Source organism: Canis lupus, chromosome 32, assembly GCF_048164855.1.
Source record: "Canis lupus baileyi chromosome 32, mCanLup2.hap1, whole genome shotgun sequence".
NCBI lineage: Eukaryota > Metazoa > Chordata > Mammalia > Carnivora > Canidae > Canis > Canis lupus.
The window spans coordinates 10159362-10176245 of NC_132869.1; the positions used below are offsets into that span (position 1 = coordinate 10159362).

Here is a 16884-nt window from a genome sequence, read left to right on the forward strand (position 1 = left end):
CCCAGCCTGCCCCCCTCCCGCGGGCCCCGCCGCCTCCCATTGGCCGGAGGCAACCCCAGGAATGTGCGCGCGCCCTTAAAGGCGCACCGCCCCGCCGCCCCGCCAGCCACTGCCTCGAGCGGCCTCCCGCCCCGCGCCTCTCCGGACTCGGCGCCGCCCCGGCCCGCTGCACCCGAGCGCACAGGTGAGGCGCCCCGCTCAGCCGCCCTGAGCCGAGGCTTCGGCCCTCGGGGAGCCCGGGTCTCCCGGTGCCCGCCGCCCCGCGCCCCCGGGCTCCCCCCTCCGGCCGTGGGGTTCACACACCAGCTCGTCAGGACCCCCCAGGACTTTCTTTCTCCCCACACCTCTCTCTGAGCCGTCGGGAGGGGAGTCTCGACTTCCCCGTGCCTCCCCGCGCCCCCAGACCGCATCTCCTGCCCCCCCTCGACTTCCCCAGCCAGAGCCCCCAGGTTGCTGGTCTTTGCCCCAGCGCCACCCGCCCCCGACTTTAAAACCCGTCTCCCCCCCTCACTCTTTCTTCCTGATGCCCCGTCCAAAGTGAGTACTGTTGCCCCTCGTTCCGGCAGACGTGAGGCCAGAGGGGGATCCGCCAGGGCCCTGGCCCCAAGCCCGGCGCCCGGTTGTGCCCGCTCTCCCTGCGCGGCCGCTCTGACCCCGGGGTCTGCTTCCCGCTACAGGCTCCCGGCTGGGCACGAGCGGCTCCACCATGGGGCTGGCCTGGGCACTCGGCGTCCTGTTCCTGTTGCGTGTGTGCGCCTCCAGCCGCCTTCCAGGTGAGTCTAGGTAACACCTTCCGAGCGGGGAGGGCAGATGAGGAGGTGCCGGTTACCCCGAGGACACCCCCTCCCGTGCTCTCTTGTGCCAGCCTTCCCCCGGCGCCCTCGGGGACCATCAGCAGGCAGCTTCCCCCGACCACAGTGCGGATTCAGTTCTTCCAGTGGTTGCCCAGTTCTTGCCCTGCCCTTTTGCCCCGCACCCCCGGCCTCAGCCTAGTTGGCTCACTGTGTGCCCTGCTCCTGTTGAACAGAGTCTGGGGGAGACAACAGCGTGTTCGACATCTTTGAACTCACGGGGGCTGCCCGGAGGGGCTCTGGGCGCCGGCTGGTGAAGGGTCCTGACCCCTCCAGCCCAGCTTTCCGCATCGAGGATGCCAACCTGATCCCCCCCGTGCCTGATGACAAGTTCCAAGACCTAGTGGATGCTGTGCGCGCAGAGAAAGGCTTCCTTCTCCTGGCCTCCCTGAGGCAGATGAAGAAGACCCGAGGCACGCTGCTGGCCATAGAACGGAAAGACCACTCTGGCCAGGTCTTCAGCGTGGTCTCCAACGGCAGAGCCGGCACCCTGGACCTGAGCCTGACCGTGCAGGGCATGCAACACGTGGTGTCGGTGGAAGAAGCGCTGCTGGCCACCGGCCAGTGGAAGAGCATCACCCTGTTCGTGCAGGAGGACAGGGCCCAGCTGTACATTGACTGTGAGAAGATGGAGAACGCCGAGCTGGATGTCCCCATCCAGAGCATCTTCACCAGGGACCTGGCCAGCGTGGCCAGACTCCGCATCGCGAAAGGAGGGGTCAACGACAACTTCCAGGTGAGGCCTCTCCTCCCGTTCGTGGGTTCGTGGGGTCGGCTGCTGACCTGTCAGGAGGGCTGTAGCGGGGGAGGCAGGGATTTCCAGTACAGGAGATCCCGCCTTTGGACCAGAGCCGTGCTTCCCACGCCTCCAGGGGCACCAGAATCACCTGCAGGGCTCGGTGAAACGCGCGCTGCACCGCATCCCCAGAGGTTCAGATTCCGTGCCCCTGGGATGGGGCCTGATCATTTGCGTTTCTAACAAATTCCAGGTGAAGCTGGGGCTTCACAAGCTGTTGGGGCCTGTGTTCTGGGCGTGCCGTACTTTGAAGACCGCTAAAGGAAACAAGTAGTTTTCCTATAAGCACCTGTTCAAGTCCTAAATACTCCTTATGCTCTCCTCAAGAAAAGAGCTTTTTTCAGATCGTTCTGCCAATTGTGATGTAGCTTGAAATGGATACGGAGAGCAGAATAAATACCACTTTGCCATTTGATTCCTCATGGGGTTGGAGCCAGTCTCAGGAGCCGGTCCCCAAAGGTTAAAATAGTGGCTATTTGCGGCTGCGGCTTCCTCCTTGCCTGGATGTCTAGGTTTTTGCCACTGTGGCTTTGAAACTCCCACATCTAGCTCTTTGACACTGGAGAGTGTCATTAAATCCTCTGTCCTTAGTATCCGATCCCATTTCCTGTGTACCCAAGTAGGCAGATAACGGATTTCTTTGTAAAGTACTCAAGACTTGGCGGACAACCCAATTAAGATTGTGAAGTTGTTTGGCAGTTGACGTTGGTGTGTTATTTTGACGTGGTGATCTTCAAAGGGAGCTCTTTTAAAATTTTAGAACTTCTGTTGTGCGCTTTTCCTGGAATAAACTGCACCCCCACCCCCACCCCCACCCCCACCACTCTACAAGTAATGTGTGTCCTCTGCCCCCAGGGGGTGCTGCAGAACGTGAGGTTTGTCTTTGGAACCACACCAGAAGCCATTCTCAGAAACAAAGGCTGTTCCAGTTGTGAGTACTCTTCTATTTTTTTTTTTTTGGGGGGGGGGGGTGTCATATGAGGACATTCAGGAGAGTCCACCTAAAACAAGCTGAGAACCTTAGGGAGTGGTAGTCATGCATAAATTACCCCAGGTAACCCCAAGTGACTTCAGAGTAATCCACACACATGCACCTGCTCCTTGTGTATCCTTCACCCCAGGTGTCCTATCTTTACAATTAGGAACTGTGGGGGCGGGGGAGGGAGAGACTGGCTTGTGAGAGCAGCTGTGTGAAGATCTGCCAATACTTTTCTCATCGTACTCCTTTCTTTCTTGGCAGCGACCAACGTCCTCCTCACCCTCGATAACAATGTGGTAAATGGCTCCAGCCCCGCCATCCGCACTAACTACATCGGCCACAAGACTAAGGATCTGCAAGCCATCTGCGGCATCTCTTGTGATGAGCTATCCAGCATGGTTCTGGAGTTGAGGGGCCTGCGCACCATTGTGACCACACTTCAGGACAGCATCCGCAAAGTGGTCAGTGGCCTCGGCTCCCAGCCCTTGGGCACGAGCACCTGAAGGGGCATCACAGATGCCCCCCTGCCCCCAATGACAAAAAATGAAGACAGACACTAATGACCTTTCTCCCCCTTCCAGACTGAAGAGAACAAAGAACTGGCCATTGAGCTGAGGCGGCCTCCCCTCTGCTACCACAATGGAGTTCAGTACAGGAACAATGAGGAGTGGACCGTCGATAGTTGTACCGAGTGCCGCTGTCAGGTAAGGGCTCATTCCAGACTGAAATAGGAAGCGATGGCATGTGTTCAAAGCCCAACTCTATGGGCTAGACCCAGATGGCCGCACCAGCTCTTTCTATGCTCCATGGCCAAATACTGAAGTGGGGTTTGTTTTGTTTTCAAGATGTAATTGTGACGTCCATAGAATCTTGAGTTTTTCAAAGTCTTAATTATACCCTAGGCTAAGTATCTAAAGGAAAAAAATCTAAGACATTGGAGTCATTTACCCACTTTCGTTCAAAGGCTAAGTGTTGAATGTCAGTGAAATAAAACCTGGTCAGAACATTCCTTTTATCTCCCCAACCCTGACTCGTATTTAGCAATGACACTGGGATTCCCTTAATACAGTCGTGATTGTTCAAATCACTTAGCCCAACAGTGGTAGGACATTAACTGTCTACTTAGCTCAGATGGCACTGCTTGCAGTGTGTGTGTCCCTAGCACCCCAAAACCAGTGCCGGGAGACTGGGCAGTTTGCCTGATGTGCTGAACAAAGTCCAGTTTAAATGTAAAGCACAGATTGCTAGATTGGGGAGCCAATTTTATTTCCATTCTTCAACATGGTATAAAACCAGATCTATACACAAAGAAATGCTCACTGATCATTTCTCTATAGAGAACATTGTATTTTTTTTTTTTAAAGACTTTATTTATTCATGAGAGAGAGAGAGGCAGAGACACAGGCAGAGGGAAAAGCAGACTCCATACAGGGAGCCTGATGTGGGACTCGATCCCGGAACTCGGGGATCACGCCCTGAACCAAAGACAGACTCTCAATCAACTGCTGAGCCACCCAGGCATCCCTATAGACAACATTATAAAATTTAAAAGTCCCATGTAAGTTTTGAATTCATTTTCAGACACAGACTAAAAGATTTGACTCATGGTATTTGGTGGTTCCCTAGGGATAAATTCTTCATGTTGTCACTTCTACCATTTGGTAGCAATTAAAGAACTCTCCGAGGAAGGGAATGATGACTAGCACTAGAACTGTCTGCACAATATGGTGGCTGCACATAAGACGTATTAAACTCCTTCCACTGGAGCATTTACAGCCCGACTCGGTTTTATCTTGTAATTAAAATATTAGTCTATAAACTTCTGCTTGCAACATGCTTTGTAACCCCTTTCTCCTGCAGAACTCCGTTACCATCTGCAAGAAGGTGTCCTGCCCCATCATGCCCTGCTCCAACGCCACAGTTCCTGACGGAGAATGCTGCCCACGGTGTTGGCGTAAGTTCTTAAAACTGCATGACCATTCTTTAGTGACAAGGGTCAGTTCTCCATGAACACAAGACCGCTGGAACCCCACCCCCATTTCCATGGTGTGTTTTAACTCAGTTTCCTGCTGCAGCATCTGGTTAACTGATGACTTGGCTGCTCTATATAGGCAATAAAGATCTCACCCTAGCTTATCGATTTTGACTTGATGCTCAGAGGAAAGGAGAGACGAATTTGTAGCAGCAATAGCTCTAAATTTTAGAATTTGATGTCATGGCCTAGAGTTAAGAAAAATCTGCTCACCAGATAAATTGATGGTCCAACATGCAAGTGCTGCACTTAATTTAGGGCCTGAAAGTTGTATCCATTTTATCTGCATGAGCAAGAGGCCTAAGAATAACTGCAGTTTCAGGTATGGGGCACTGGCAGAAATAAGGCACTGTATTGTTCCATGGCACCCTATCCCCCGGTTTCTGTTGCCAGTATATAAATTCATCACTCTGCTGAGACGATAATGTAGTATATACAAGTCCTAAAAATGATTCAGCACAATTGAGATAAGAAATGAAGTGGGGAAGTAGCACTTCCCCTACCCCTCCACCCACCCCGACCCTTCCACGTAGCTGGTCACCAGCTCAGAATAAGCTGTCTCCTCCAGGGATCGTGTTGGTGATCTTGGCACTGTGATTATTGTGCACCTATTTGCTTCTCTTCAGCTTTCACTTCAGGTGTGGGCTAAAGAGAACAAAGCTAGTTGGAGACTAGTGGCGTCTTAAACTTGAATCGGGACTGTTAGGAAAACTTCCAGCTGCTGGCCAGAGAAACCAGTTCTCTGTCTTTGTCTGATACAGCTACATGTGATTGTAGTCCTGGGACCTAGGCAGATGGTAAACAAACCCCTTCTCTTGTGAAAATATGTACAGAGAAGGCCCCACATGCTAGGGTAAGAGGAGCTGCACACTGATTAACCTGATGACAGAGTTGGAGGCAGGGCCAACAGCAGCCTCGCTGCCTTCAGGCTTGTCTGCCAAACACGTGGTCTGGCTCCCTTGACAGTCCAAAGTGACTCCGAGCTGCCTACACATCTAGTACTCTTGGAAGCCTGAGACTGGAAATGCCTAGCAAGATCTCTTAGGTCAGGAAAGAGCACCTCATTGAAACACTGAGAAAGCCCTGGCCTGGTATTCCGTTACCCGGTGAGGGGATAAACCTGCGCTGGTGGCCTGAGACAGACATGGCTTTTAGCCCTCTGGCAAAGGAAGAAGGTCCTAGAGAGCACTAGCTAACCAACAGCTTGTCTTGATCACACACTAATGAACCCACTTCCTCTGCAGCCAGCGACTCTGCGGATGATGGCTGGTCCCCATGGTCCGAGTGGACCTCCTGCTCTGCGACATGTGGCAATGGAATCCAGCAGCGCGGGCGCTCCTGTGATAGTCTCAACAACCGATGCGAGGGCTCCTCCGTCCAGACGCGGACTTGCCACATTCAGGAGTGCGACAAGAGATGTGAGCACCCTGGCCGCATGGCAGTGTGGAGCACAGGCTTGTCCTCATCCAGAGAGCATAGTGGCCAAGGATACGGTTTCTAGACTGCCAGAGTCTGAACCCCAGTTCTGCTCACCTGGGCACCCTTGAACCCAGTTTACCCCCCGCCCCCTGAGGCTCTTTCCTCAATTGCAAATTGGGGATGATAATAACTCTTCGTAGGGCTCTTTTAAGGATTTCATTTAGGCAATGCATTTAAAGCAGTTAGCACAGAGTTTGACATGTGGCCAGCGCCCTATAACCGTCAGCTTTGTATTTTAGTTAAACAGGATGGCGGCTGGAGCCACTGGTCCCCGTGGTCGTCTTGTTCCGTGACGTGTGGTGATGGTGTGATCACTAGAATTCGACTCTGCAATTCTCCTAGCCCCCAGATGAACGGGAAACCATGTGAAGGCGAAGCCCGGGAGACCAAGGCCTGCAAGAAAGATGCCTGCCCCAGTAAGTGAGAGCGTGCCACACTACCCGGGGCTGAGCAGCAGCTCCGCCCCGCCGGATGCCTGGCATCTGCGGCCTCTGGTTGGGTGGGTCATAAACGGGGGAAAGGTTACTTCCTAGGGAACAAGTAGAGGCCAAGTTCTGCATGCTCAGCAGCTTCTTTTAATAAAAAGCAAAGGAAACCATCTTAACCTCTCCCTCCTCCCAGACCACCTCTTCGTGTGTCCGAGGAGCAGAGGTTTTCTTGAACAAATTTAGGAGTGTCTTCTAGGACAGATTGGAGTGTTTTGAAAATTGACCTTCACTTTTTACATGTGGTTCACTTGCTTGCAGTCAATGGAGGCTGGGGTCCCTGGTCACTGTGGGACATCTGTTCCGTTACCTGTGGAGGAGGGGTGCAGAAACGTAGCCGGCTCTGCAACAACCCCACACCCCAGTTTGGAGGCAAGGACTGTGTCGGTGATGCGACCGAAAACCAGATTTGCAACAAGCAGGACTGTCCAATTGGTGAGTCATGCAGCCCCAGGATAAAAGCACCCTTGGGAGTTTGTTTTTTCTTTGTTTAACTGAAATCCATGGTCAGCATTCAAGGCAGAAGCGCTCTGGCTCTGAATGGTCCTGAGTATTTGGGGTGCATTGTCCCTCTGGTATTTCCAAGTAGTCTCAACAAGTGACAGGTCCCATCTACCCTATAAGGTTTCCCACTGTATTTTGTGATGTGTGCCAACAACAGCCACTTACACCAACCATTTGCCCGTCTCCCCGATCTCAGATGGATGCCTGTCCAATCCCTGCTTTGCTGGGGTCAAGTGTACTAGTTACCGCGATGGCAGCTGGAAATGTGGAACTTGCCCCCCGGGCTACAGCGGGAATGGCATCCAGTGCAAAGACGTGGATGAGGTAAGGAAGTCCTGGCTGAGTTACTGGGTCTTGGAAAGCAGTTCAGCTGTCCCTGTCACCTCCCAGGGTCCACGTATCTGATCATGGGGCCAACTGTTGTTTCTTCCCCCAGTGCAAAGAAGTCCCTGACGCCTGCTTCAACCACAACGGAGAGCACAGGTGCGAGAACACGGACCCCGGCTACAACTGCCTGCCCTGCCCACCACGCTTCACAGGCCCGCAGCCCTTCGGCCGCGGTGTAGAACATGCCACCGCCCACAAACAGGTAGACTGGCCTAGGCTGCTGGCCCAGAGTAGAGGGGGTGCCTCAGCTGAAACAGCCAGGAAAGGGAAACCTGTCCTTTCACAGCCTTCACAAAAACGGGGAGAGGGCTGAGCAGACGGCCTAGATTTTAGAATTGTTGGTGTGTGTGTGTGTGTGTGTGTGTGTGTGTGTGTGTGTGTGTTTTAAGATTTTATTTATTCATGAAAGAGAGAGAGAGGCAGAGACACAGGCAGAGGGAGAAGCAGGCTCCATGCAGGGAGCCCGATGTGGGACTCAATCCTGGGACTCCAGGATCACACCCTGGGCCGAAGGCAGGTGCTCAACCACTGAGCCACCCAGGCGTCCCTGGGTTTTAGAATTGAATGAATCTGGGAGGGGGACAATAGCCTATCGTATTTGAAACTGCTGCTCTGGAATAAATCCTGAGCAGATGGGCTTGTTGTACATCCACAAGGGGAGAAGAGGGACAGAGGTACCCCACACTCCTTCTCATGGAGCCTCTGTCTTCTTGGGGATGAGTGGGACACAGGGACTCTTGAAGGCTCTACGTTAACATCAGGACATTGTGCCCTCAGGTGTGTAAGCCCCGGAACCCCTGCACAGATGGGACACATGACTGCAACAAGAATGCCAAGTGCAGCTACCTGGGCCACTACAGCGACCCTATGTATCGCTGCGAGTGTAAGCCCGGCTATGCGGGCAACGGCATCATCTGTGGGGAGGACACAGACCTGGACGGCTGGCCCAATGAGGACCTGGTGTGCGTGGCCAATGCCACCTACCACTGCAAAAAGGTAGAGCTGACTTCCCTTCCATGCCTTCTGAGAGAAGGAACATAGCCCTAACCCCAGGAAGAGGCTGAGGAATTTTTTATGCTTAAAATTAGGAAATGAATCAAAGATGAAATCACACAAAGGCAGAAAAAGGTTTTTTTTTTAAAAAAAAAAAGACTATTTATTCATGAGAGACACAGGCAGAGGGAGAAGCAGGCTCCCTGCAGGGAGCCCGAGGTGGGACTTGATCCCAGGACCCCGGAATCATGACCTGAGCCAGAGGTAGACCCTCAACCACTGAGCCACCAGGTGCCCCAAAAGAGCACAAAGTCTTAACATTAAATCCCTCGGTGCCACAAACAAGAATAGGGCAGGCCCTTTTGGCCGGTATGCTCCAGAGCTGGTTCTTTTCTCTGGAAAAATGTTCCTGGCTCTTCCAGATACCCACAGGGCAGGACTTATGCTCCCAGCAAGTACAAAGCACAGGGCATTCTTACAAATGACACATCCCCCAAGAAAATGCTTAATTTCTTGTCCTCCCATTAAAAACAATAAGGTGCTAGCAGGGAGGGCAGCATTCCTGGTCTGGATGCGGCGTCTGGGGGCCTGGGCTGAGCAAAGGACACACAGATAGCAGCCATCATGCATGCGCATCCTCTCTTTCCAGGATAACTGCCCCAACCTTCCCAACTCTGGGCAGGAAGACTATGACAAGGACGGGATTGGCGACGCCTGTGATGACGACGATGACAATGATAAAATCCCAGACGACAGGGTAAGGATATGTCCTGGCCTCTTTCCTTCACCTCCTCTATGTAGCAGCAGGCTACAAGACTCCAAGACTCTGTCCAACTCAGAGCTACTTGGGGGTAGCTTGAACACCTAGATGCTACCGAGAGAAGATCTCAAATGAGGGTTTTGGTTTCCCATCACAACCTTCCCTCCCCCCAGGTTGACCAAGAAATTACAACATGTAAACAGATGATACTCTCTGCTCCCCAGATTGGTTTCATGTTCTAACCTAAATGGCAGTAAAATTCATTTTGAGCCTATGGAAAACTGGGGCGGTGCCCTTATTTACATTTCACTGACTTGTAAGCAACAGGAATCTATTTTTCATCCATTAGGGCCCTGGCTTTTAACTGGTATAGCGAGGATGAAGTAGAAAATGTTTTATGTAACACAGATGCTTCGAGGCTTGAGCTGGTTTCATGGGCAGTATCCTAAAATGCTCCATTGCTTTGCAGGACAACTGTCCTTTCCATTACAACCCAGCCCAGTATGACTATGACAGAGATGATGTCGGAGACCGCTGTGACAACTGCCCCTACAACCACAACCCAGATCAGGCTGACACGGACAACAACGGGGAAGGAGATGCCTGCGCCGCAGACATCGATGGGGACGGTAAGGCGTTCCCTGACAGCATAGACCTGGTGGTGGTGACCACACTCTGCTCTCACCTGACCTTTCTCCAGCCCTGGCTATGGGGTGTGGTTTGTTGACACCCCAGAGGCTGGAGATTCCAGCCCTTACTAGTCACTTGTTCTCTGTAGGTATCCTCAATGAACGTGACAACTGTCAGTATGTCTACAATGTGGACCAGAGGGACACTGATATGGATGGGGTTGGAGATCAGTGTGACAACTGCCCCCTGGAACATAATCCAGATCAGGTAGGTGGACTCCATTGAGAATCTTCCAGTGGGTTACTGGAATAGCTCTTTCTAGGTCTTTTTTTTTTTTTTTTTTTTTTTTTTTTAAAGTTCAAATTATTTCGTGACCAGGGCTCTCAGAGGTCTCAAAGCCAATTGCAGTATTTTCATGAGCATGAAATATATCATGGGAGCTCTTTGCATGAGAGCATCCCCTAGATAATTTCAGTCCTATAAGGGCTTACTCTGTGTGATCTGCCAAATTATACAATGCAGAAATCTGATAACTCTAGTAATATTAACCATTTCTAAGACTAAGATGAAAGGGAAATATCCTTAAGGAAAATCAATAACCATTTTCACAGCTAATGATAAAATCTGGTTGTAAGAAAACCTCAACTTAAGAATACCTCCAAAACCTAAAGAAACCTCCAAAACCTGTTTGTCATTCTTCAAAATTACTTGGCATTGCAAATCAATCGTTCTGTGTGAGGGAGTGCTACAAATAGACATTAGCCAGAACAGTTTCTGTGTCTGGAGCTATTTCTTTTCACATGTAATTGGCCATCATATTCCAGCAGTGTAAGTTAAGGCATTTCTTCTCTAAAATGCTTTGCTGTAAAAATTTGGGAGACCAGCTTTTTAAAAATGGAAGCTTTATAAGATCACAGAAATGATAAATACAGCTTTTTCCTCCTAACACTTGTTTTTGAGGTCTTGTTCTCATGAGGTCCTGGAAGACCAAAGGCAACAGGGTAACTAGCTGTGAGGCCATAATAGGAAAGTGTAATGCTCTGGGATAGCTTTGCTGAGCAGATGGCATCGAGGCCTCTATTTTCAGTTTGGGTCTTATCATAAACTTATTTAATATCATTCAGTCTCCATGGAGGTTTTGTTTCTCCGATTCTAATATTTATAACCAGGCATTATGTAAATCTTACTGGGAAGAAAAATTCCAATATGCATAAATAATCTCTGAGCATCCCATGCTCACTAAATATGAAAGTAGCAAGAAATAGTTTTGAAAAAACTTAGAATTTTGACTTTACCTGAACCAGCAAATAACCCTCACAGACTAGAGGTATAAAACTACCAAAAAAAGTTTTATTATTATTTTTTTATTTTTTTTAAGATTTTTTTTTTTATTTTTTATTTATTCATGAGAGACACAGAGCGAGAGAGAGAGAGAGAGAGAGAGAGAGAGAGAGAGGCAGAGACACAGGCAGAGGGAAAGCAGGCCCCATGCAGGGAGCCTGATGTGGGACTCGATCCCGGGTCTCCAGGATCACACCCCGGGCTGCAGGCGGCACTAAACTGCTGCGCCACCAGGGCTGCCCACCAAAAAAGTTTTAATAAAAATCCTTGATCCCTGCCATACACGTGACCCAGGATATACAAAAAGCAGTGCCATGTTTTTCCATGATTCAATAACCTAGAGCAGAAGTGGACCTGTCAACAATTTTACAACTGAAACTTGCAATGGAAAATAAGAAAATGACCCAAAGAACTACATTTAATGTTTCAAAGCAAGCAGTTAACAGACTGAAATCTTAAAGTTTTGGTCTGTTAAAGTAAGGCACCTTAGTGATTAATTTAGAAAGCTTTATATTTAAAAACTCTGAATCTCTTTAAAAACTTAACATGAAAATCAAGGATCAAGAGAATTTTTTTTAAGATTTATTTTGGGGGGGTGGGAAGGGAGTGGAAGGGGAAGAGGAAAAGGACAGAATCCCAAAAAGACCACACACTGAGTGTGGAACCCAATGGGGGTTCAAGCCCAACACCCTGAGATCATGACCTGAACTGAAATTCAGAGCCAGGTGCTTAACTGACTGAGCCACCCAGGCACCCCAAGGATTAAGGAAATTTTACTACTACTCTTTCGGCAGGTGCCTACAGACCTGAAACCCCAGTGGCCATATCAAACACTGGAGAATCTTCCATAAGTCATCTTTAACATTAATGACCTATACTTCAGTTCATCTTCTTTTCTGTCTCTTTCAGCTTGACTCTGACTCAGACCGCATTGGAGATACCTGTGACAACAATCAGGATATTGATGAAGACGGCCACCAAAACAACCTGGACAACTGTCCCTATGTGCCCAATGCCAACCAAGCTGACCATGACAAAGATGGCAAGGGAGATGCCTGTGACCATGATGATGACAATGATGGCATTCCTGATGACAGGGACAACTGCAGACTTGTGCCCAATCCTGACCAGAAGGATTCCGATGGTGAGTCAGTGGAGCTACTTTTTAAGTGACTAACACCATGGCTCTCTGGATTGAGAATAAAAGCAAAACTAATCGTATTTGAGAAGATGAAGAGACTAGCTGCCAACTTTTAAAGATAGTGAATTTCTGACACCAAGAAGTTTTCAGAATTTCACTGAACTTACTTTTTTGACCTTAGGTGATGGTCGAGGGGATGCTTGCAAAGACGATTTTGACCATGACAATGTGCCAGACATTGATGACATCTGTCCTGAAAACATTGATATCAGCGAGACTGATTTCCGCAGATTCCAGATGATTCCTCTAGATCCCAAAGGGACATCCCAAAATGACCCTAACTGGGTGGTACGTCATCAGGGTAAAGAACTCGTCCAGACCGTCAACTGTGATCCTGGACTTGCTGTAGGTGAGTTAGCGAGTTCTCCATATGTGAAAGAGGCAAATCTAAAACCGAGCATTTACATGTATCCCTGAGGTACTAAGGATGTCTGGGAATGTGACAGAAGCTTCTAAAGGCTGCAGCTTTTAACCTGGCTCTGGTCTCCTTTTCCTAGGTTATGATGAGTTCAATGCTGTGGACTTTAGTGGCACCTTCTTCATCAACACAGAGAGGGATGATGACTATGCTGGATTTGTGTTTGGCTACCAGTCTAGCAGCCGCTTCTATGTGGTGATGTGGAAGCAAGTCACACAGTCCTACTGGGACACCAACCCCACTCGGGCTCAGGGATACTCTGGCCTTTCCGTGAAAGTCGTGAACTCTACCACCGGGCCAGGCGAGCACCTGCGGAATGCCCTGTGGCACACAGGAAACACCCCTGGCCAGGTAAGAACAAGGCCCCAAGAAAGGAAGAGTGGATAGGTGCTTGGCCAGCACTCCCAACTGGTGGTGGGGTTGAGGAGGTCTTAGGTCTCAAATGCCCAGCACCACCAACTACAGCAGTAAGTTCTGCATCTGAGAGGGGAGCTTGCTGTAACTTAGAGTTACCTTCAGCTCCGAAGACCACCTCAGCCTCTTCAAACACAATTTGCCCTCTTTCTGCCTTATGTGGACATTCAAGGGCACACTCAAATGAAAGCCCTTAGAAAAAAATGCAACATCACAGCCCTCTAAATTGAGGTCCACTTGGTACCTTTCAAGTACTAGTTCTCCTAGAACAAAATCGAAATCTAGCTGGAGCCACGTTTCAACTTTTTCTTCCTTTAGGTGCGCACTCTGTGGCATGACCCTCGACACATAGGCTGGAAAGATTTCACTGCCTACAGATGGCGTCTCAGCCACCGGCCCAAGACGGGTTTCATTCGGTAAGATCACCCAGATTAGGTTTCACTTAGTCACACCAATGGGGAAGAAAGAGGAGACAAAAAAGCAGGGGTGTCATTAACAAGATTTTTCTTTCTCCTGCAGCGTGGTGATGTATGAAGGGAAGAAAATCATGGCTGATTCAGGACCCATCTATGACAAAACTTATGCTGGTGGTAGGCTAGGGTTGTTCGTCTTCTCTCAAGAAATGGTGTTCTTCTCTGACCTGAAATACGAATGCAGAGGTAGGAGCAACATTACTGTGAATGCACAGTTGACATCTCTCATTCAGTCATATTGAGTGTGCCAATAATGGAAGCACATCTGTTTAAAAGATGGTTTTAGAGACCAGGGTTATCAGTACTTTGCTATTGAAGACCATGAGAAGAACAAGGTCCATGAACTGTGGCTTATGAAATTCTCCCCCCTTGTTAACCTCAATTGGCTTAGCAGTCTCTCTGCCCGCATTCACAGTGGAAAGACAATCTACAGACCTAGTCCTGTACAGTTTGGACCACATGAAAACTACTTCAGGTTGACCTGATTCTGTGTCTTACATGCCACTTTAGCTCTATTCACACCACTAGCCCAAGAAGTCTTTCCCAGCATTTCCCTGTGTAGGAGGAGAAAGGAGTACTGCCTTCATTTTGGTGTGCTCAATTTGCACTACCAACCTTAGCTGCTTTTTGTTTTCTCTCTCTGTGGTTACATGAGCACTGAATCTAGCACAGACCTGATCTCCAATAAGTGCTTAATGTTTACCAGGCCAAGGACTGATGCCTTTAGGATGGTGGATTTCACTTAAGATTTAAATTATGATGTCATCTTTGTGAATTTTTTTTAACCTTGAAGCCTATAGAAAGCACAGTGTAAGCTCTGGAAGGTCAGGCTATAAACACATTAATATTTAATAAGTTGGTCATCTTAAATTCTACTTTGGGCACAATGAAAGTAGAGCTATATACTAAGGTTGATTTATTAACTGATAAAGCCAGTACTTTCATGAATTAATTGGCTTATATGTTTGTTTATTGAACAGATTCCTAATCAAACTGTTGATCAAAAGACTGATCCTAACCAATGCTGGTGTTGCACCTTCTGGAACCACGGGCTTAAGAAAACCCCCAGGATCACTCCTCCCTGCCTTTTCTCTGCTTGCATATCATTGTGGACACCTAGAATACGGGACTTGCCTCGAGACCATGCCATTTTCCAAATCAGACTCGGCAGGTAGCCTCTGAACGCGAAGAGAATCTTCCAAGAGCATGAACAGTTACCATGGTGTGCTTTTCAAAAAGCAAAAAAAAAAAAAAAAAAAAGCATCCACTTGCTTGGGCTGGCAAGTGGCTATCCACTCCGTTCCTGTCAGAGTAGAGCGCTCTTGTGAGGCCCTCTTTGAGACGTGGACTCAAAAGCATTTTCAGGCATGTGAGAGAAGGGAGGACTCATTAGAATTGGCCAAACACCACCCTTGACACACTCCCTCAGAAAGAGGGGGAGCAGGGGCCCGAGCCCGAAGTGGGGGGCGTGTCCCCAAAAGATGATTGTATGAAGAAAAGATGGAGGAGCTGTTACGTGTTCGGTACTAAATCATTTTCAGGGGATTGAAAGACTCTTGCTGGATTTTATGATGCTGACCCACGTTAGCTGACTAACCCACATACATAGGCACTTAACTAGAAACAGGGAAGGGAGGGAAAGACTGGCTTCTGGACTTCCTCCTGGATCCCCATCCCTTACATGCCACCAGTAATGACCACAATAGGGAGTGAGAATTGAGCCAGTGGAAGTATGTGCTGGCTGCCCCTGCCTGGTTGTCAGGAAATTGTTGGTTTTATTCCACACGTAGCTCGTGCAGATGTAGCAGGAAAATCCGAAAACCTACCATCTCAGTGAGCACCAGGCTGCCTCCAAAGGGATAGGCAGCTGTGCTCATATTTTTATGGTTAGAAAGGCACAAAATTATCAACTAAAACATTCCTGATCTCTTTTTCCTGAGTGTCATGGAGTTTTCCAACTCTAAGACTTTTTTTTTTTTTTTTTTTTTTAACAATTAACAATATAAAATATTTATTTTTTACTTACTCTGGAGGATCTGTCTGAAAGACTATTCATGGAACAGGAAGAAGCGTAAGGACTATCCATATCAGCTTTGTTAGGAGTCTTCATGACTGTAAGATTGTAAATACAGATTATTTATTAACTCTGTTCTACCTGGAATCTAGGTTTCATATGGAAAATGTCTGACAGCAGGTAGTGGAGATTTATCAACCAATGTCTCATGAACGGCACAAGGAACATCAGAGCAAGATGCTCTTCACTTTGTGCTCAGAGTGAATGATTTGGGATCTTCTTTCTTTGTCAAGTGGAATGAGTTGTCTGTTTGCTAGTGTCTTTAAGTTTCAAAGAAAGCCACGAGGCCTTTCATAACTGTTTTACCCCATCTCTTGTGCCTATTTCCAGGGAGAAGAAAAGTATCTACACTTTTTTGTTTTTCCAAAAGAGAAAAAAAAAAATAACAAAAGGTGAAACTTCTATACAAATATTACCTCATTTGTTGTGTGACTGAGTAAAGAATTTTTGGATCAAGCAGAAAGAGTTTAAGTGTCTTACAAACTTAAAGCTACTGTAGTACTTTAAAAAAAAAAAGTCAATGTTGTACATAGTATAAAAATTCTTTGCAGAAAAGTATTCCCAATAAGAAAATAGCATGGAAATGTTAAATACATTTTCTGAAAGTTGTTTTTTTCTATCTTATATACCATTGCTTTATTTTTATAAATTATTTTCTCATTGCCCTTGGAATAGATCTCAGATTGTGTAGATATGCTATTTAAATAATTTATCAGGAAATACTGCCTGTAGAGTTAGTATTTCTATTTTTATAAAATGTTTGCACACTGAATTGAAGAATTGTTGGGGTTTTTGTTTTTTGATTTGTTTTTTGCTTGTTACCCCCTCCCCCCAGTTTTTACTATTTGCCAATACCTTTTTCTAGGAATGTGCTTTTTTTTTGTACACATTTTTATCCATTTTACATTCTAAAGCAGTGTAAGTTGTATATTACTGTTTCTTATGTACAAGGAACAACAATAAATCATATGGAAATTTATATTTATACTTACCGTATCCATGTTTATTTGTTCTCTGCTGGCTTTGTTAGGAGGTGTGGGTAAAGTCTATTCCTAAATCAATAAGAG

General features: G+C 47.9%; 2 protein-coding genes across 11 annotated transcripts in view; one reads left to right on the top strand and one right to left on the bottom strand.

The window, feature by feature from the left end:
* Positions 1-70: 70 nt before the first annotated feature.
* On the top strand, positions 71-16804 carry THBS1 (thrombospondin 1). The gene is made up of 22 exons (XM_072808610.1): positions 71-184; positions 678-773; positions 1028-1587; positions 2503-2578; positions 2888-3087; positions 3208-3330; positions 4487-4580; positions 5903-6076; positions 6377-6553; positions 6884-7057; positions 7323-7450; positions 7563-7715; positions 8291-8509; positions 9156-9263; positions 9736-9895; positions 10045-10163; positions 12147-12381; positions 12560-12787; positions 12936-13207; positions 13589-13686; positions 13790-13929; positions 14724-16804. Exons 2-22 carry the CDS (start codon positions 707-709, stop codon positions 14729-14731), a joined length of 3513 nt encoding a protein of 1170 aa, XP_072664711.1. The 5' UTR covers positions 71-184; positions 678-706; the 3' UTR covers positions 14732-16804.
* Positions 13752-16884, bottom strand: part of FSIP1 (fibrous sheath interacting protein 1) — a 194253-nt gene continuing 191120 nt past the window's right edge. For all 10 annotated transcript variants that reach the window (XR_012022517.1, XR_012022514.1, XR_012022511.1 and 7 more), the window contains 3 exons: positions 16810-16869; positions 15770-15855; positions 13752-13910 (listed from right to left, as the gene is read on the bottom strand). The gene's annotated coding sequence lies outside the window, so the exon portion shown is untranslated. The remainder of the gene's footprint in view (positions 13911-15769; positions 15856-16809; positions 16870-16884) is intronic.